The following is a 22,019-nucleotide window of genomic DNA, read 5'->3' as shown; positions in this document are numbered from 1 at the left end:
AGGTTATTCATACTGTCACAAATGGTTGGACAGAAGTGCTTGATATACAAGATGTGAAGCTCTGTACCAGCTACATTGTTTCAGTTCGGTGTTCATTAAATGGTTCAATTTATTGGAGTGACTGGAGTAAGGAATCAACTGCACTTTCCTTGATGGACGGTAAGGAAAAGGTTTTCTACTGAGAAGGAAATACAGAAATGTCAATGAAAGAGACAGATTCAGCGGTCACGGATGATATCAGAATAGTCAAGGGAGAAACTAAATCTAAATACAGTGCAGCATTGAAATAAAGTTCAGCATCATCTAAAGGAAAGGCATGCCTCTCCGCCTTTACGCTTTATACTTCTGGGGCATTTAGAGGTCTATTATTTAGATTTCTTTGTGGTTACAGTTCCGTGAATTCACCACCTAATTTAAAGTTTGACGTTTGGTTTCATTTATTTCATAAACAAAGTCATCCAACCTCCAATGTCCCTGCATGAGGGGGATACCCTAAAATACCACCTAATGGGAAAGCAGTTTAAATGGGAAATGGAACATCATTTTCTACAATGGCTATGCACGTTTTCTTTTATCTCAATATCCCTCCAATATAACAAGGACTACCACAAAAATGCATAGGTGCATAATGTGAACATCTTACCTAAATGGGAACCAAGAAGAATACATCCTTAGGGGATGTGGAGGGGAACTATGATGTGTTGATGAAGTCACTGAAAGAAGAGAAATAAACTAAATAATAGTAATTTGGAGAGAGAATGAGTTTGGAAACTTATTGTAGAGAGAGTTGGTGTGCATGAGTTAATGGTTGCGGCAGGCAGAATGACAAGCAAGGTGGAAAGGAATTTCTGTTGTTTGGTTTTGGAACTCTAACATATCTTAAACCTGCATATATTTTTTGTTTACTGTGTTTTCAAGAGACGTGACTGTGGATTTTAATGATCCACGACATTGCAGACTATTATTCCCTCTTCCGATAAGCAACCTAGCAGCTGAGGTTTCTCTGGGGAGCAGTAATCATTTTCTTTCGATGCTTGATCTACCCATTTTTGGTATTTCCAGTCTTAAGAAAGACATTTCATATTGAACAGGCTCATGGAATCTAAGAAGAGAGGTTGAAGGTACACACACATTATTTTCAAAATTATACTCGTGACACTGGTGGTATTTTTATTAAATAAATTCAGTGTTTTACTGAGAAAAACACACCAGTGTTGACTTTCATTTCTCTTGAGTGACCTTCAGTTCCTTTCATTACATTTGCAAAAGCAAAGTCTACCATGTGTGAACTTACCTCGTATGGAATTATTACCTCATAAGTGTTCTAAAAACAGTCAGCAATCATGACGATGGATAGATAAGCAGACAGTTTGTTTTGTTTAGATATTGCAAAATGTAAACTTCTTGGAATCCCACTGTACCACTGTGCCGCCTAGTATTACTTGTACTGCTTAAAAAATATCTAAAATATTAATCAGTTTAGAAATCAGTTGGAAATGCACTTCATAGTCAATATAATGTATTTGACGATAGTAATAATGCAGGCTTATTTAGTGTGCTTTTTACATGTAATGATGCAAATGAAAAGTGTGGCTGTTATTTTGAATATCGAGAAAATACTTAAAACAGTTTTGTCTCAGAATCCACTGTGATTCGTATATCATGTTAATGAGGACGATGTATATGATTTCATGTTTTTTAACAGTGGAATTTGTACAGCTACACCTCTGGAGAAAAATTAAGGCTCCAACTTCAGAGGGAGACAGAGACGTTTTGCTAATGTGGAAGGTAAATATAAAAATCTTCTCATTTACAAACAAGTAAAATCTGAATCTGAATGTTGTGAACAGTTTTCTTTAACTGAGAAATAGCCACTTGTATACTACTACTTATAATAATTGCTTAGACTTATATAGCACTTTTCTGGACACTCCACTCAAAGCGCTTTACATGTAATGAGGACTCCCATCCACCACCACCAATGTACAGCATCCACCTGGATGATGCGACGGCAGCCATAGCACACTGCCACACATCAGCTATTAGTGGGGAGGAGAGCAGAGTAATGAAGCCAATTCATAGATGGGGATTATTAGGAGGCCATGTATGGTAAGGGCCAATCCCCAGAGGTCTCCCATCCAGGTACTGACCACACCTGCTTAGCTTCAGTGGGTTGCCAGTCATGAGTTACAGGGTGATATGGCTGCTGGTGAAGAACAGCCGTTCGAACATCCATACTGTTGCTGCCTACGCTAAAAAACGAGCTGTCAAAATAACAGAAAAGATATATAGAAAATTGATTTAAACATTTCAGTCTATTTTTGGATTTTGAAACCGGTTCTGAGAGATCCTTCCAGATATTTTTGGGATGTTCTTCAACCTGTACTGCTTTGATCTCAACACATGACCTTGGTGTCGTCTTGGTGTCTCTATGGGATAATTATAATCATCCTTTTTGTGCTTAAATCTATTTATAGGTTTTATAGAGCACTCACTCTCATTACATGCTAAAGTGTAAACTTGTTAAGTTATGAACAGAAAATAGAAAACTTTTTTTTCTTTTGTGTGTTGTTTTTGACAAAACGTTTCATCTTAGACTGTTTCATGTGAGGGTTTACCTTGTTAAGGAGCAGTGCTGAGAAGAGTCTGTGAACTTCTTTAAATATATATGAATTACAATTTCTTACCATGAACCATCCATATACTGTCCAGAATGTACCTGCCTGGACACGACGCCAGTCCATCACGGGGAACACACAAACACAGATATGCACTCACTCACAGCAGTGCCAATTTTCCCAGAAGTCAGTTAACCTACCAGTATGTCTTTAGACTGTGGGAGGAAACTGGAGCTCAGTGGAGGAAACCCACATGAATATGGGAGAACATAAATAACATCATAATAATAACATCACTTTATTAACCATATACAATTTCTTGTATTAGGAAATTGTCTTTTCACATACCCCAGCTTGCTCTCCATGAGACACAGACATACAAACAGGGAGAGAAGCTTGGGGTCAGAGCACAGGGTCAGCCATTGTACAGCACCCCTGGAGCAGTTGGGGTTAAGGGCCTTTCTCAGGGGCCCAACGGAGTAGGATTCCACTGCCAGCTGCAGGATTTGAACCGGCAACCTTCCAGTCACAGGCACAGATCCTGACCCACAGAGCCACCGCTAAAAAAACAACAACAACAACATTGCAATCTAAAATGAACATTATTGCCTATATCAAGTCCATCAAACAGCACCAAGAATATGAAATAAGTTTTTGGATTTTACTGTAATTGGAAACATTTTCATTGTATAATGAACTTAATAATTCTATACTAATTTAAACAAATTCCTACTTAATTTAATTTTTGAACTGGAAAAATTTGGAATTATATATATAGCTCATGTTTTTAGCTGCTAAAATAATTTTGCTTGTGACTGTAAGTTTACATCTGAATGAGATTGCTGTTTGCATTGCTCTTCCAACGTGTGCTACCCCACTGTATTCATTTAAATTTATCTTTACCTTATTGGACCTGCACATCTGTTACTTGTGCTTGCACAAAATGCACATTTTATAGACATTAAATTGTAAATTTCTCTGGAAAAGCTTGTCTGATAAGTAAACAAATGAAATAATACATAGAACACATACTGTAGCATGTGTTAATATTGAGTACAACTGACAGGGTAAAGCAGTAAGCTGAATCATTTTATTTAAACATCAAAACTATTCCCATGAGAAGTTAAAGTGGAAGAGCAGAAGTGTTTATTAATAGGTAACCTTAGGGTCTATGCTCCACAAGATAAGTACATGATTCATGATTGCATGAATAAGTACATAAACAAGGCAGTCAGCTTTTTAAAGGTTGTGCTTCCAAGTTCATTTCTCTGAACTTAAACTGTGAACCCTGTGAAACTTCAAGCTGACATTTACTATCCTAGAAGAGCAATACTACAGACAATTCACTGTGCTGCCTCTCATTGTCTGATTCTGCCTGAAGTACAGAAATATTTAAACAACCCAGCACCAGGGGTGCTCTACTAGGACTGTGTTCAACGTCATTATTGTCAAACTTTGATAGATCAATGATGCTCTCGCTAGCTATGCAAACCTAGCCCCTGCATGTTTTTTTAGGTGACAAGAGCTGTGCTTTACAATTACAGACATTAGTGCTGGTCTTGGTTGTCAGCTAAAAACCAGCTTTGGCCAGAAAGCAGCCTTCAGCTAACTAAACTGATTAATCGTCACTAGTGTCCTAATGGCTGCTAAAATTAATGCTAAACAGAAATGCTAAAAACAGAGAACAAGACAATCAGATGCCAAAAAGTGGAAAGTTGAAAAGTTCATCACAACTCTAGATGTTACAATTCCTGTTGATGAGACTGGATGTTACAGTTCCCGGTGATCCCACCCAGCTTAATCACAAAGCATTTAAGTTAAATTACAGTTTAGTGATCCTTACAGCAGCTTCCTTTTTAATCACCCTTTACACCCCTAGGTGTATAAGAATGAACCAAATATTAATAGCTCATACACTGATTGACTAAGATGAGTGACTGTTATGTTCACAGTAAATAATGTGATTCTGAGATTGATAGTCAGGGCACAGAAGATCTTTTATAGGATTCAAAAGAAAGAAAATCACTCCATATACAGTACATGGCTCCAGTACTTTAGGACAGCATTTTTCATAGATAAGAGATATTGATTACAGCATAATCTGCTACTTGAAATTGTTAAATATACTTTAACCTTTTTTGACAATACAGTTGTACAGTTGGTTAGGTGTTAAACTTGTCACTCTGAAAAAAAATATACAGCTGTGTTGTATTCTGGGAATGCAGTGTGTCTCATTGAATGTACTATATAGCTTTTTTGCTTATTTTTGGGTACATTTGCCTTTTCCCTCTATTTGGTAACATGGTGCATTGTAGAAAACATTCCTTAGAAAAAGCTGTTTTGGTGCATGCAATATGTTCTTCCCATGATCCTGTCCAATAAGGCACAGTAAGGGCACATTAGAACTCTATAACTCAACGCAGAACCAAGATGAAACTTTTTAAAGTATAAGCTGTAATGAATGTTACCTTGGTGTTGTTTCTTAAGGGAATATGCATTGTTGTTTCAAATATATACTTTTAGTTGTTATTATTTTATAGGGACTCCAGCCTTCGGATGGCTGTGATCTGGTGCAAGGATACAAACTTACCATTGAGGAAATGAATGGCCAAGTGGAAACCATTACTTTCAGTTTATCTAACATGAGAACATTGAGGATTGTCAGCAAGAAAGCTCATGAACTACGAATTGTTGCTTATAGCAGTAATAGCACAACTTCTGAAGCTGCAGTTACAATTCCTGCTCTGGGAGAAGGTAAGAGTGCAAAATTTTAGACAACTGTTTTATTGTTTTTTTATTCTGTTTATTCAACATTAATCTAGTTATCTTGTATACTTTCTTTTAACAGTCACTATCCTTCATATGTCTAGCAGAACCTAGTATATTAAATAGGCTTATTGCAATAAATATAGACATCCATTGAAAAAAAAGTACAAACCTGTTTTCAAGTTTAATTATTTGTATTGAAAGAGGCCAAATGATTGGCTATAGTTCTTTCTCAGAGCTAAATTTGTTGTAAAGAGAGTCGTGCAATTATATTTTAGTTTCATTGAATTACAGTTTAATAACTGCACTGTGGTATTGTATAATTTTGAAGGAATGTAAAAAAGCTTCCACGTGTTTTGACAAGGTCCTATATGAAAGACATAAAACGGAACTCTTTTGACCTGTAGGTATGAAAATACAGACTTTTTTATCTAGGTTTTGTGCATTCGGTACTAAAACCGAATCTCTTGAATGCCAGGAACAGTATTCAAGAAAAGTTCTTTTCTCAGTTTTACAGAAGTGTTTTGTGTTTTTTTTTCTTTCAGCTCTTCCACCAGTTGTAGGAGTACAAGCATATCCCCACAGTGGTCAGATATTTGTGAGCTGGAATTCTTCTGACATCCCAGTGAATAAATATGTGATTGACTGGTCTGTTGATGGGAGTAATTATGACTGGGAAGAAACAAAAGCTACAAATATTTCAATAAAAGGTGAGCATATGTTGTTTTTGGTTTTAATGCTTGTAAGAACATAAGAAATGTTAGAAACTTGAATAGGCCATTGAGACCACCTAACTTGTTTGGTGGGGGTGAAGAGTCACCTGAGACAGTGATGAATGCTCACTTTTCTTGGAGTGATAACAATATGTTTACAGGCTCCAAAACCCAATACTGATTGAAGCCTCCTGCTTTTACCAAACCAGAGTGCAATGTTAGAATGCTAGCTGCGGTTCATTGGCAAGCATAGTGTAGGTATAATATAATTATATAATTTTTTATTTATTTGTGGTTCCTAAAAGCCTCTTCAACTTCTCATTGGGAAAGGCTTTAAGTTCTTACACTTTCCTTTTATTGAAATTCCACTATAATTAATATTATATCAGGAGTGCTTGCATACTTAATTGCACCCTACGCACACTTAAATGTGTAGGACTAAAATGAAAAAAAAAGTATTTGAAAACTCTTTAGTTCTTTAATATATTGAGTGATTCAGAACACAAAGCATTGATACTCTAGGTCCCTATATAAAGACTACTTAAACATTTCTTTACAACATTATCTAGGGTCAATACATACAACCACAACAGCAGTGCACATTGTTAATTTTATAAGGAGTATGTTGGAACAATGCCAAATTATGCAAGTCCCCTCAATATTGCGTTCTGGGAAGAAACACCAGATTATGGTTCAGAATTCACAGAAGTACAATTGGCAAACATTTAGGCCAAACTAGGAATCTGACACACTAGTAATGCTTTTTAAAAACTGTATTTATACCGTTACTGGCTTATTTTCATAGCCAAGTATCACACATTTCATGATTTCATGATTTACAGTTTAACTTTACCAAAGATTTCCTTGAGGATATTGCTGACAGTGAAAATGAGATTTTTTCAATGAATAAGTAGAGGTAACTGAATCTGTATAAAGCACTCTGTATTTCAATAAAGACTTTGTTTTTTTAGATAAACTTGAGCGTTTCAGGCTTTACAGTATTGCAGTTACCCCAATTTATGATGAAGGACCAGGACAAGAAGCCATCATACATACATATCTAGAAGAAGGAGGTTTGTATTTTGTATTGCAATATCACATTATTACATTTTTGTAGGCCTACATTTTTTTTCACAAGAAACATATATATAAATATCTTTTTATTCAGAGCCGGGAAAAATCCCTCTAGTTAAAGCATTAGATATAAAAGCAACCGAAGCAGCCATAAAGTGGACTGAGGTTCCAGAGAATGAACGTCGCGGCTTCATTAGGAACTACACAGTGTTCTACAGGAAGGAAGAAGCCCCAGAACTCTGTAAGTAGAAACCATTTTGCAATTGCCCAGTGCACTTCAAGGATAAGAACTTAAGCCTATTTTTAATTCTTATGTCCATCATATCATATCATATCATATCATATCTGGTATCTTGGGTTTCTATTAACTTTTCTTTTTTTCTGCCTAACTTTGTAATGTGTAATGTTATGTTATACCTTTTAGAAGAGAAATGTAAGCCCGTTAAGGATTATATTGTGTGATGGTTAGCAACATTGCCATGCAGCACTGGGGCCCTGGGTTCAATTCCAAACCTGGGGTGCTATCTGGGTTTTTTTTTGTGTCACCACTGTGTTTATGTGGGTTTCCTCTCATAGCCCAAGGGTATACTGGTAAGTTAATTGGCTTCTGGGAAAACTGGTGTGAGTGTGTATGTGCTTGTCAGCCCATTCAGATTGTAAACTGCCTTGTATCCGTTGCTTACCTGGGTAGGCTCCAGCTCCCCTGCAATCATGTATTGGTTGAAGCGGTTAGAAAATGGATGGATTGATAGATTTTGCATTAAGTGGTCAAGGTTTAGGATGTATGCTGTTTCTTCCATTTTCCATTATTTAATCAGATTCTTGAAAGTCCTTAATCCCCTTGCTATGTATGTTAAGAGATTTATGAAGAGACTCATTGTGAGACTGTGTTCTCTGTTTATGTTACTTTATCAGCAATCACAGTTAGCAGCGACATTCTAGAACACCACCTGAGTCACCTGGAGCCCAACACCAAGTACACCTTGCATGTTATGGCCAGCACTAATGCGGGTGGATCCAACAGCAGCACGGTTGTCTTTAGAACACTCAAGTATGGTGAGAATGTTTGTGTCTACAAGGCCTTCTACATTTCTAAGCACAGAAAGACCATATCTTTCAAATTCAGTTTAAATTAGGCCAGATGTTCAGAAAATGTAGCGTATCGTATTTGTTCCAAAAATGTAACTTGCCTTCACTAACAAGTTCTGAATTTATTATTTATCTTATTGACATAATTATGGATAAAGGCACACAAGGTGTAAACGTATGTATTATACTTTTATACCCTGTGTGCCTTTATCCATAATTATTTTGACCAAAACTGCTAGATAGTAAAAAATAGCTCTTAAATGAGCAATGTTATCAGGACTTATTATTAAAAAAAAACATTTAAAGTATTAAAATGTAAATATGACTTTTCTTGACTTATTTGTCAGTTTCTTAACATGTTTTGCAGATTCATCTTTTATTAAAGCAATATCTGTTATTGGTGGATTAGGCATTCTCTTAATGGTTGCCATGGGGATTTCTTGCTTTATTTTGTAAGTATGTTTTATTACCTTAATGCTTGGTTATGTATTATAATAGAAAATACAAAGTGTGTGATTCATAATACTTTATTGTGATTTTTAGTGTTAGCATTTGAGAGATATTATTCTTAGTTGGTCTCTTTGACTGTGAAGGATGGCATTGATGCTGTGCTCTCCAAGTTTATTCCTAACAGTCAACATCATATAGTAGAATGATTTACAGATTGAAAATGTCTCATTTAAAAAAAATTCTAATAAAGTTACATTCATTACATTGGATTGCACAAAGTAAAGTCATACGTGCCATAAATAATTAATTGAAATACAGAATACATTAAGGTCACGATTATTCACACCCCTGTAGTTAGTATTCTGTTAATCCTCCTCTGGCAGAACCTCCTGTTCAGTGCTATGTCGTTGTCGGTCTTTAGACGAGAACTTTCTACATTCCTGCATGTAGAATTGCTCTGAAATCTTCAGACCCTTTGGTTTCCACTAGTGAACTGCCGCCTTGAGTTAGACTTACAATGTTCAGTTGGATTGAAGTCTGGAGATTGAGGTGACCAGTTGAGAATGTTTAGTGTGCACTCCTTTGTCAATTTGGATGTATCACTGTCATACTGGAATGTCCATTTTAGACCAAGTTTCTGTATGGTGTTGGTGTATGGTGTTCTGTATGGTGATGATTTACTCTATCTTGACAAAGGCCCCAGGACCTGTAGATGAAAAACAACCACAAAACACAATAGATCCTCCAAATTATTGAGTGTTTTCTCAACATGAGCTTAATATTTTTTACACCAAACATAACATTGATGGGCAGCTCCAAAATGTCATTTGCTCTTGACATAACAAATTGTCACAACTGTCAAATGATGTCTTGCACACTTCAACTCTTTCTGTGATTCATCCTAAAAAATAGGCTTCTTTCTTGCAATTCAGCTATGACTGTCACATTCTTGCAGGAGATTTAGAGTAATAATTTTGGACACTACATATCCTGAAAAGGCCAGCGTGTGCTGGAGATTTTGAATTGTTGCATTTGAGTTTCGATTGCCTCTCCAACAACATGTCACTGTACTAGTGTAAATGTCTTAATTTGGATTTGGATTTTAATGTGGATAATATAGAGGAAAGTGGTAGATTCAGTGGTAGCTTTTTGTGGATTATTTTATAGCCAGTCCCCAAATTGTGGAGGTCAATTATCATTTGCCTGCAGCCTTCAGAGGGCTAACTGACTATGATGATGCTGCTACTGCTGAGGTATTCAATGTGGTACCCCAGGGACCATGTGGTACAGTACACCTGTTTATACCCCAGGGAAACAGGAAACTTTTGGAGGTCTCTGTATAGTTCTGGAGGCTTCCAGATGTGCAGTTCCAGTAAATGTGACACTCTTTGCTTCCTGAAATTTCAATTAATTATATATGACAGATATGACTTTGCTCTGTAAGATGCTGTAAGATTACAGTATTACATGATTAGAACTATTTAAATGAGGTACATTATCCAGTCCGGTGGGTCCTGTATTTTGGTTATTTTAAATCATTTTGATTAAATCAATTTTGATACCAGTGTGAGTAATAACTCGTTTTTATTTATAGAAAACAAGATTGTTTTATTCATTGAGTCTACATTTCTAAACCCTATCATCTTCACAGGGTAAGAAAAATCCTCTTTCCTGAAGTGCCAAGTCCTAGAATTAGCAGCATTGGTGTCTGGCCTCTTGAATGTTCTCCCAAGGTATGTACTGTATGTGTGAATATATATTACATTTTGAACACAATAAAGTAATCACATTGCACTTCAGTGTAGTTTCAAAATCCATTTATTACGAAAGACACCAGCCTTCTCCCCGTCCCTCAGATATGAATCTCATGCATTTCAAGGGGCTTTGTGTACCTGGACGCAGCTTGAACAGCCTCGTGTGTTACCGCTCATGCTAGGAAATGGGATGGATTTGGGCCGGATGTAAATTTTAGCACCACCACGGAAAGAATATTTCTGACCTCCAGTAAAAAAAAAAACCTGCAGTTTTCAGTCATCACATATCTTTCATAGGCTTCAATAGTTTAAACAGACTTCTTTGCTACTAAGCACCATGACAGGTGTCTTCAGCTTTTAAACTTGTAGAACAGCAGTCACTACCATTAGGAGTTACAATATACTGTATGTATGGTGCAGGCATGGTGACTGGGACGTAAACTCTTGACCTTCCCTGTAACAGTGCAGTGTCACTGCGGTCAGACGTCCACCTCTGGACGTTATTTTTTGTTTATAGAGTTACATACAGTTGTGCCGCATCATTGCATTTTCTTTTGAAAATAAATGTTTTGCATAAATGAACTCATATTGAATTTCTTCCTTAGTGCGGTTGCTTTAATGTAGCCTTAATGCCTTTAGATTTGTAAATAATAAGAGTTTATTTGATTCACAGGACCATTTGAGCAACGAGCCAGAAAATGTTGAGAATAAGTTTCATGTCATTGAACGCATCACCTGCAATGGGAATTCTGGACCAACTGGAAAAATGATAGTCCATCCGCCTGACATTGACCTCAGCAGCGATGAAGATGAACCAGTCATTTCGGAAGACAGTGTGTCAAAAAGGGTACAGGATTCACTGATTTTCCCACAATTCACCGTACAAAAAAAACATAAGAGGGCCTTTTCAAATCAGCTCTTTCTAAAATATTATTTTGCCTTGCAGAGTGAGTCAGGGTCTCCTGAGAACAGGGAAGAAGTGAGGAGTATTGACAGCACTCCAGGAAGTGAATCAGCCGAAGACACTCCATTAATCAACCCTTATCTGAAGAATGCCTCCAAAACAAGGGAATTTTTAGGCAATTCTCAGAATTCAAAAGAACAAACACCTTGTAAACCAGAGCAAAACAATAATGGACAGGCTTATGTTACTGTTGACATGTTTTCAGAGAATGTGGACAATAAAAGAATATATTAATTGCAATTAAACAAAATCAGTGAAATTGAACATTAAGATGGTGCATATTAATAACTTTTAAACATGGCATTGTTTACAAATGGTACAGATGGACATTCCAGGATAGTTTCTCATTTTCAATTCTCAAGTGAAAGCTAGTGGTTGTTTATTTTTCATCGCTCTATTAAAAATGTGATTCAGTTCTGATTTATTTATATTGTATTATGAGAATTAAAAACTGTTGTTACTGTTCTGTGTGCCTGATATAAGAGGCATGATGAAATATACATAGGAGAGAGAGGATTACTTCATCTACAGCGTAGAAAAGTTTGTTTGATTTTAAAACAGGTTATTTCTGTGAAACTGTAGGTGGCAAAATTCTTAAGAAGCTTCGGTTTAAAATGTGTTTCCAAAGAAATTACAAAAACTTGATATTCACTGTTTTCTCCATTTTGCAAATTAGTGAACTAATTAAGATAAAGTAGTTTGCATACATAATCATAAACTTAATATGGGTGATAAGTACAATATAATATGTTTTAGTATTCCATGCATAAATTTGACCATACTTTAAGTAAAAATTATTTCAAAATTATTTTTTATTTAACAAAAAAAAAACAGTGAGGTTTCCATTTTAAACATGCAAATAATTAACACATTATGCCACCTACTGATTAATAGAAAATTTGAGTTTGAGGGCAAAGTTCACAATATATGCCTTGACACATCTGAAATACAATTGCATATGAAAAGATGCTGTGAGGGGAAGAATGGTTATAAAAAAAGTCCTTAATTAACCAAAGAAATGTAGGAAATTATTTAAGCCATGATGCATTTGTCTAAATGCATTTGTATGCCAATCTAAAGTTCTACGTACAGCATTCTGCTTTGTATATACTGTATGTGTCTGTATATATGTAACAGTAAATATTCTAAAAACGTGCTACAGAAAGGATTAAAAGATTTTTTGCTTCTTTATTTTCATTTGCAGGTTTTGAAGTGTACTACAACTTAAACTGTGAAACAACTACAGTCATACACAGTATGCATACATCTAATATTGTAGTACAAATTAATATGAGTCATTAATTGCTCAAAGGTACATTGTGGACTGATAAATTACATATTAGGTTGTCCTCAGTAATTTTTGCAAGTCAAAAGATGGTTCTTCTTACAAAGAAGCATAGTGTTTTGCTACTAAGAATAGACATCAGGTGATATGTAGTTTCTGCTATATCCTACTAGTTCCCAGCTCCCAGCTTTTATGTTTTTTTTGTATAATTGAAACTCATTATTCCAGTCAAAGCAGCTTTTGAAATGCAGCTCAAAAAGTTGCTTTTCAGGAAACGGGTATTCCTGTAATTCTTTAACGAAAATCTTTTCTGCTGGGTTTAAAACTTTGAATTTAGTCATGTACAGGATATATTTCATTATTGTATGTATCATTCCCCCCCCCAAAAAAAAACCCAAAATACAAGAAGTACAAAAAACAGGGGAAATGCCAAGGGGGGAGGGATTAATTAAAAAACACAGAAAATAAAGAAAGTCTTTTTTTTGTACAGTGCCCTTCACAACAAGTAGTCAGTGAAGATTATCTACATGTAGAATAACCTAATGTGAGTCTGACTGTTGCAGAATGGTCATCTGGGCTGGGAATAAAAACAAAGCTGACTGCCGTCTTTACGTCACTGCAGTCCAGGAAACCCCAGAAGTTTTAAGAGCAAAAATATACTTTTAATATCCCCAAAGAGCTAGAGAATGCTAAATTACAGTCTGTGCTCCATCTCACAGGATAAAGGTTACATTCCCAAAATAGGCATAAAGAAGAAAAAACAACCAATATTCAAGGGTACAAATAAGGAGTTGTTATTCTATTTGCTGATGGTGTTCTGTTTGCAGGTTTAAGGTGCAGAGGTAGCAGATTGTTGATCTAATCGGAGGATGAAGTCTATACTGTTCAAACTGCCAATCTTTCCTTAGGTGTTTGTTCTTCTGAACAGAGAAAGAGATTGTCTACACAGGTAGGCCTTAATAGTCTTCCATAAAGTAGCACGAGAAATCTTAGGGAAGGTGGTAGTGTTTTTTAAAAAGTTAACTCATAACTTTTAAATGTTTTTATTAAATTTTCATATATTTGAAAGTTTATGGAAAAGAAAATTATGGTTCAAGAACTGAGGAGAAAAAGGAGTGCCTGTTGTCTGTAGGAAATGGGAAATGCCAAGGATTTAAATATGTTAATCTATAGAGGAAACAACAAAAGGCCAAGGTTGGTTTTGAAGGTGAAGGAGATGTAGGAAATAAGCAATCTAAAGTGGGATTCAAAGAAAAGTTAAATACCCCAACCAGCAGTAAATAATAAGTCAGGAAAGGGCCAGGAATCATCCCAGCTAAGAGTATTCATATTTCCTAAAATCGCATGCATATTAAATAATTTACCTTTAACACTAAAGTAAAGCTCCTTCTTGTCTGCATTAACCTTAAAGGCAACAACCTAATTTTTCATGCACTTAAATCTTACTCCCTCCTGGCCTTAGCATACAATATTGAATGAATTTCAAGAGCTGGTGAGATGTGTGCAGATGATTCTTTGGGGGAAAAAAAGCCACACTCACACTTAGTCATTGAAGCCGTGCTGGCACTTTGTCCTGTTTCAACACTGACCACAGGTCCTCTACCAGTATCCACCATTATGAAAGAAATTATCAGATATTATGCAGGAAGGAAGGTACACAGAACAACCCCTCCTATGTTTTGCAATGGGTGCAAAGTACAGAAACTCAAGGAAAATGACAAGAAAGGTCAAAACAGTCAAATAAAATGAGACTCTACTACTCACACTCTCAGCAACTTTCCCAAATGAGCTGCAGGTTCTGATACTATCTAAAACCTCTGTCACCAGCTACGCCTTCCCTCAAATAGAAATAGACGTTAGCCTGCAGTGACCAAACAGCAAGATGAAAAGTAAATATTATTGTATTATGGGCAATGTTATAGCAAAAATAATTAAAAATAAAAAGGAGGGGAAAGTGCCTTACAGATTAGGACATAGTGTAGATTTTAATATACCACACTTTCAGCACTGGAATCCATATCTGATCCATACTTGACCCACACTAAAACCAAAGAAAAACTCTTTTCACACTGATGCGGAAAAAAAGGCGCAATAATCATAAAATGAAATGGAAGCACTGGAGCCTGTGCCAGTGCCAGTCACTAATGACATCATATTTGCAATAAAAGCATTCAATATTAATATTTGAGTGGTTAATCCCATAAAGCATACTGCATTAGATCCTTTGATCAATCAGTTATTATCAGATGGGTTAGATGTGCCAGAAGGCCACCTCTTGTTTGTAACTTTTTTTATGTTCTTATAGACAACATGGCTGGAGAGCTGTTCTCTGTATTCAGCTATATAGAGAGCTGGCTTTTTTCAAAATACACACAACAGAGTGACTTACTGCCTAAAGTTAACAGGTCTGTTACAGCCTAATTAAATTCTAACAGCACTATAATGGGATAATATCAGTTCATCGCAAAGCACACACATACTTACACTAAGGCCCATTTTTACAGAAGCCAATTAACCTATGAGTACGTTGTTTGGTTGTGGGAGGAAACCCACACAAACATGGGGAGAACTTTACAAACTCCACACAAATAGCACTCCTGAGATTCAGCCCACGGCTCCAGCTCTGTGAGGTACTGTACTAATTCTAACTACTGTCCTAATTGTTATTTTATAAACTTTAAGCTACTTTCATACAGTCTTTTGTAGGACAACGGTGTATTATTTGTTATTTCCTCCAGCATCACATTTATCATAAAAGCATTTAAGGAACAGGAAAAGAAGACAGTGTTTTTCTGAGCATGAATGGCAACTTCTGCAGCAACTGAGTAGAAAAATTAAGATCTGTGTAACAGTCTTCCTACTGGTCCCTGTCTCTCAATACAGTAATATACAGTAGTACCCCTAACATAACCAGCCAAGTCAACGCCTACCCACCATGTTTGGCTAAATGCCAGTTCTTTTCCCAAGGATCACTGATTATTAAAAATAAATTTGGTAAATTGCTCTGAGTACAGTTACCTTCAAATCATTTTTGAATACTATTTCCAATTGTTAATTGCAGCATGAATCTAGGCAGTAATTTGCTTGTGTTATAGATCTTTTTGCACTCTTTAATCCTTTTTTGCTGTAAAGCATGCACCTTAACAAACCTAAGCATTTGTGATTTTGCACGTAAAATGGTGATTTGCACAAATAGTGTTTGATGCCAGCAATTGCGCTGCAACAATAGCACTGCTCAGTGCCAGAGAGAGAATAGTCCTGGGAGGAGCACTGCAATGGAAAGTCTTCGTGGTATCTGTGGATCACTTATCCATTATCACTTATGTCCAGTGACAATGTCCTGTGCTAGCTTACAGGAAGCACCCGTGATCAGCCTTGAGTAATGACTCAGGAGAGACTTTCTGAGGGCTTGTTCCACACAACAAGAACTTCAGCTTCTAAAACAACTAGGAATCATGAACAATATTATCCTGATTTTGACCTCCAGGTAACTTCAAAAGCTGAGAATGTCCACTAATTGTCTACATACCTTGTAAATCTTGTGAATGGTAGTATCAAGTATTACTTATGTAACGAACAGTTCTTTCCGGACCCTATGCGGACGACACAATCCGACGGAGTGGGGAAACACTAGGGAAATGTCATGCAGGAAAACGGGGCTGAAGACAGGGGGGCGTGTCCAAGGTGCGCTGGTGCACGGGGGAGGTGTGGCCAAGGCGAACAATCCAAAAGAGTAGTCCTAGGGAATATCCAAAACACAAGGGTAAGTCCAAAACCAGGAGATCCATCAGAACAAGGAATTAAAAACACGAAGACCGGGTCGGAACCGGCAGACAGGGAACAGGAACGGGAACCGAGATTAAAACCTTAACGGGACCAGGCGCTTCCAGGTCCCGGACTCGCACGATATGGAAATCAGATGCAGAGCCCGGATGAGCGTCAGCGCCTGGCTTTTAAGGTGGGCTGGGAATGGGAAACAGGTGCACAGAATAAAGTCTTTAGTGAAAGGGCTGGAGCACCCTTAAGGAGGGGGGACTATAATCGTGACAACTTAGTACTTACTAATTAAGCATGCACTTAATTAATGAGCCCACGGATATTGGAAATGGGTGTTTATTTTCTAGAATGAGTTTGTGATAACTGGTAAAAAAAATCCACACTGCGTTCAACTGAATATGCCTAAGATTATTTATCATTTCAAATGAAATTGAAATTTCATTGACATTTTTCAGTTAAAGTAGCTCCTCAGAATTTAATCCCAGAGTTTTGGATATTGGAAGCAGATGCTTAATTTTAATATAGCCAACAACAAACTGCAGTAACAGATTAAACAATTGTTGAGAGAAAGCTGTTAGTACGAGTTTTATTTAGTTTTATATGTAAGAAAGCTTGTATTTACAGTACTGCCGTAGGATATTTCAGTAAATATGTGAAAATATCTCTGGTTAAATATTTCAAATTTGTATTACGTAACATAATAACATCACAAGGATGGTAAACTAGAGGAAGCCATTGGGCTCATCTAGATCATTTAGTTCCTATTGGTTACTAACTTATCCATTATCTAACCATAACACACAAACTGCAAAGAAGAAGCATAATTTATTGCAGCTTTTAATAGTGCATGAGTCATTAAAGCTGTAGAAGGTCTCTTTGCAGACACCAGTGTTTGTTTTGTAAACTCATCTGCTGTGAATGTTAATGAGAAAACAGAAGCATATCAAAGGTCACAGAGAGTAGTGCCATTGGGGTTCCACTGATGAAGCCACAGGTCTGTTTTACCAGAAATCAAAGAAAGAAAAAGACTGTTGCCTGAATGCAAAATTGCCAGTTTGATTTTCATATGCAAATTCTTCCTTGGAAACCCGTGTATATGAACAGCTGATCTGCGATATCAACAATACTGAATTTTTCAATCTTAAAAATAAATGCAAAACCACGCACACTGTAACACTCTACGGTCATCTTCTTCTGAGCTTTCAGCCATTTTGTTTTCAGATAACAATGAATTTGGGTTTTCTAGTACACTGCAGCACAAGTAGCTTTGTGAATATTGTACAGAGAAGAAAAACAATGGTATTGAGGAGAAACACCCGACAATGAGTCTGTTAATTTTAATAACTAAATGTGATGGATTAGCTACTACATTCCCTAATAACTCTTCATGACCTACTGCTTTAATCACATGTATAAATTCCCCTGTGCTGTTGTGATCACATTTTTAAGGATTCTGATCAGTGTGATTTAAAGAAATTTACACTTGGCTAAATGACAAGCTTGATTTCTTTTCATCTATACTAAACCCTAATAAGTGGTGATAGGCATAGAAAACACCAGTGACTTCTTTTAGTAATTTCTTGATGCTCATATCAAGCACTTCTGATTATGTACAGTTTCAGCACAGTCATTCATGTAATGTATAATATGGTCAATATTTCTGATTGGTTGACTTTTCAAACAGAATCAGGTTACACTGCACATGACCATGTGTGTAGTGCTCCATTTGAGACATGTCATATTGAGAAGAGGTTTACGCGCAATGTTATAAAAGACTAATGTAGAAAATTTCTTACAAACATATCCATAAACATGTCCATGTTCGGCTGCACCATTTCCAATATGAAGCCTGTTTTTTGGATATCAGAACCTAAGCAACAAGTCCTGGTCAGTCCTGGGATGGGTGACATCCAGTGAAAAACAACCTTGCTGCTGCCAGTGGTGTTGATAGAAAAATAAGTAGCACCCACTGATACCTCTGATACTATAATGGGATAATATGATCACTGGAATTTCCAATACCAACATCGCATTATGGTGACTAGGGACACTGTGCTGTAAGGGAGTACAGTCTTTTGGATAAGAGGTTAGACCAAGGACTTCAGTGTTTTGTCTTTAAAGACCTCATGTCACTGTCAATAAGATTGTGGGTATTAGCATCTGTGTCTAAGTTTTGTTCCAGTCCTGGCTTGTACAGGCTTACCCTTTCATTCAACAGTTGAGGAAATTATTCAACTTCTGATCTGCTCTGTTGTATAGTGAAGCTGTTGACAAGCAATTGCTCCTGTACTTGTAAAAGGTGTCTATTTAGGTTTCACTGAGCTCTCTGTGGTGAGTCACACTGTGGATGTGCAGCTCAGAGGCCATTAACAGAGAAGTGCAGGCATTCACAGGGGAAGCAAGACTAACTGCAATGGTGTGCAATCATTTCTCTCCATAAAGAAGTTCAGAACACAAGAGGAAAGGTCTAATTGGCTAATCAGCTGGTCATGACATCTGTCTAGTTTTAGGGTTTCGGTTAGACCAGGGCATATGTTGTATTTTCCATAGGGTTAAAAGGGAGAAGCCGGCAATGGAGCTGCATGCCCTAGCTAGGAGCCTGTCACCTTTATGGATGATATCAGCTATTTAGGTTTCTGAAAGACAACGAACTGTTGTAATCTCACAATCCCAAGAGTTCCCAGAGTATTCCAGAGAATGGAGTCTCCAACAACAATTGCTTCTTTTCACTTTCTTGGTAGGATTGGCAGTACTTCTAGCTGTGACCAGTGTGTTTGAGATGGTGAGGCAGCAATAATGGTGTTCTTGGAACAGCTTTTTTACAAGCAATATTTCGATTGCATGGCAAAACAGATGTAGCTGGGCTACTGGAGTTTCTACAGGAAGCTTCGCATGTTAAACAGATTGCAGATAACTGGTTTAAATATAATTTTTCAAAGTATTAAAGCATTAATGTACTGCATACCTCATGTTGACATTTTTTTTTTGTCGAGAGCTATGAATCCAAGATATCTGTGTGTTACAGAAGATCCAGGATGGGGGGCCCATTGGCTTCATAGATGTACATCGATATAAAATGCTCACGCTGATGAACACTTGCATAAGTCACTGATAGCCCAAACAAATTAGATCCACAATTAAAAAGAGAATTTTTGAACCACAAAAAGCTTTGGTGAAGCAATTAGTCAAGATATTAATATAGGTTTTTGAGAAACCTTCCTTCCTACTATATATACTTTTGTGGAAATTAGTGCTAATCAAAGCTTTTACCCACTTTTACAGAAGATTGTAGAGTCAGACAATATTGTAATAAAATACTTTATTGAATTCGGGGCTCTCGAAAAGCATTGTAACTAATCTAACCCTCTTGTATTAAATGAGTGTATTCTTTGAAAGCTAAATGCACAGTATTATAGGAAACCAAAGTACATCTTAATGGCCTAGTGTTATACATTAATTTAATTTAACGGAACAGGGTTATACTGTATATTATGAAGTAATTCCAAATGGTCAGAAATCTGTATACAGATGAGGTCAATAATGCATTTTCTTCACTCGATAAGTAATTAATAAAATTACAGAAATGACTACATTTCCGTTGTTGTACCCCACAAACCTCTGCAGTAAATCATGCTTACCCCCTGTTTAATTCAGTCAGAAAACTCATAAGATCATCACATGTCAGTCATATTTTTTTGCATTACTGGTTTACAATATAAAAGTCAGAAATATCCCCCGTATCTTCCTGCGTGGATTTGTTCTGAGAGTGCACTGCCAACAAGACAAGGATGAGTGGAGTGTGAAGAAATGTCATTTTATTGCCTTAATTACATCACTGCAAATTACCATAGAGCGTGCAACAGAGACATGATAATACAAAGCCTATTTGCAAGTAACCAATGGAGACATACTGTAAATATACTTCTCTGATCTGAGCACGGTGATCTCATACATGCTTGGAGCTACAATATGCTGACTGACTGTGTAACTTCTCTATATCCCACCCAGAAAAGTAGAAATAAAGTTGAAAAATACAAAGTTTAAGTTTTAGAAATGCAACATTTTCCAAAATTCTTTGTTCCTCCAGGTATTCTATATTGCTGGCTGTGAGCTCCCTTAGAGAGAAAGTGAGAGTGCAATGACTCTGTTCAGCCTCCAGCACACCAAGAGCACAACCGTAGTGTTCTCTTGATAAGCTGGGCATTTTATTTTTGTCTCTGGAATGTCTTTAGGCTGGATATTTTAACAGGTTGAATCAGGTTATCAGGGACAGATCAATGAATCGAAGCAATGTTAAGGGGAATTCTTCAATATACTGTACAATCAAAATATACACATTACCTTTCTAAGAGCAAGAATGAAAAAAGTGATACATTTCTTTTGATGCTTACTATATGAGTTATTCCACTACTACGTTTTGACTCAATAATAAAAAAAAAACATTAGATTCTGTAAACTGGAGAGATAAGGAGATAAGGTTCGAACTGAAGAGTTATGCCTGGCGGTTATTTTGACTTTTTTACATAGTTCCCCTTACACTGTGTGATCTCAGTGTAGTCAAACTATCCATCCATCCATTTTCTAACTGCTTCATCCAATACAGGGTCATGGGGGAGCCTGAGCCAATCATGGAAAGCAACAGGTGCCAAGGCAGAATACACCCTGGATGGGACACCATCACAGGACAGAAAGACACAAACACAGACATACACTCACAGAAGGCCCAGTTTTCCCAGAAGCTAATTCACCAACCAGTACGTCTTTGGACTGTGGGAGGGAACTAGAGCACCCGGAGGACACCCACATGAGCATACAAACTTCACCCGGATAGCAACCCACATTCAAAAGTGGATCCAAGGCCCCAGCACTGAGAGGCAACAATGCTCACCACTGTGGCACTGTGTCACCCTCCTAATTAAACGATTGACCACAAATGTTCCTATATGTCTTGTAACACAAAATGGTTTCATCGACATTGCCATTTTAAAAACAAAAGACAGGTTAAAAAAAAAAGAGCTATTTGGCCAATCTAGCTTGTTGCATTTCTAACATGTTGATCCAACCATTTTGTCACGGGTCCCATGGAATATATTTCAGCACCGTGGTTGAGTAGTTTGTTTCAGAAACCCGCCAGCCTTTATATGAATAAATATTTCAAGATTTCAGACCTGTTTGCAGTCCCTCTCAGTTTCTCTCTTGAGTCTTCAAGACCTAGTTTCACTGTTGGTCCTAGAGTGACATCCTGAACAGATTTTATTTTACCTTTCATAGTCCTTAGTCTGAAGAATAACATTCAGTCTTACTTTAACCAGTCTGCACAAGGTATTAAGAGCAGGAATTAACTTTGGTTTCCTTTGGTCTGAATCCTTAAAAGCAAGGTACATACAATATTGTAACTTGGTGACTAAAATGGTGGAAACGAAAGAATTATAATGCCTGGCTCGTAATAGGTTTATTGAGCTGTTTAGAAATGTTTGTAAAGGAAAACAAAATGTAAATGTTTGAAATGTAAAAAACTGTTTTTTTACA

The 22,019-nt window shown here is 36.8% G+C and overlaps 1 protein-coding gene and 1 long non-coding RNA gene across 5 annotated transcripts in view; both read left to right on the top strand.

Annotated features, from left to right (window-relative positions):
* LOC148673034 (interleukin-6 receptor subunit beta-like) overlaps positions 1-11,848 on the top strand; it is a 28,789-nt gene extending 16,941 nt beyond the window's left edge. For 3 of the 4 annotated variants that reach the window (XM_088629198.1, XM_088629199.1, XM_088629197.1), the window contains exons 8-18: positions 3-159; positions 1,706-1,788; positions 5,159-5,372; positions 5,930-6,094; positions 7,069-7,170; positions 7,266-7,412; positions 8,087-8,227; positions 8,628-8,712; positions 10,362-10,443; positions 11,138-11,311; positions 11,411-11,848. In XM_088629198.1, the coding sequence (XP_088485324.1) occupies positions 3-159; positions 1,706-1,788; positions 5,159-5,372; positions 5,930-6,094; positions 7,069-7,170; positions 7,266-7,412; positions 8,087-8,227; positions 8,628-8,712; positions 10,362-10,443; positions 11,138-11,311; positions 11,411-11,662 (1,602 nt within the window). In that variant the 3' untranslated portion in view covers positions 11,663-11,848. The remainder of the gene's footprint in view (positions 1-2; positions 160-1,705; positions 1,789-5,158; positions 5,373-5,929; positions 6,095-7,068; positions 7,171-7,265; positions 7,413-8,086; positions 8,228-8,627; positions 8,713-10,361; positions 10,444-11,137; positions 11,312-11,410) is intronic. The other variant, XM_088629200.1, reaches the window with a different exon arrangement.
* Positions 11,849-15,251: 3,403 nt separating this feature from the next.
* Positions 15,252-21,657, top strand: LOC148673033 (uncharacterized). Its single transcript, XR_015935915.1, has 2 exons — positions 15,252-15,343; positions 21,094-21,657. It is a non-coding gene; the product is annotated as an uncharacterized LOC148673033 (long non-coding RNA).
* Positions 21,658-22,019: the final 362 nt, after the last annotated feature.

This window comes from Lepisosteus platostomus, chromosome 4 (assembly GCF_059453375.1).
Source record: "Lepisosteus platostomus isolate fLepPlt1 chromosome 4, fLepPlt1.hap1, whole genome shotgun sequence".
Lineage (NCBI taxonomy): Eukaryota > Metazoa > Chordata > Actinopteri > Semionotiformes > Lepisosteidae > Lepisosteus > Lepisosteus platostomus.
This window is presented reverse-complemented; position numbering and strand designations above follow the sequence as displayed.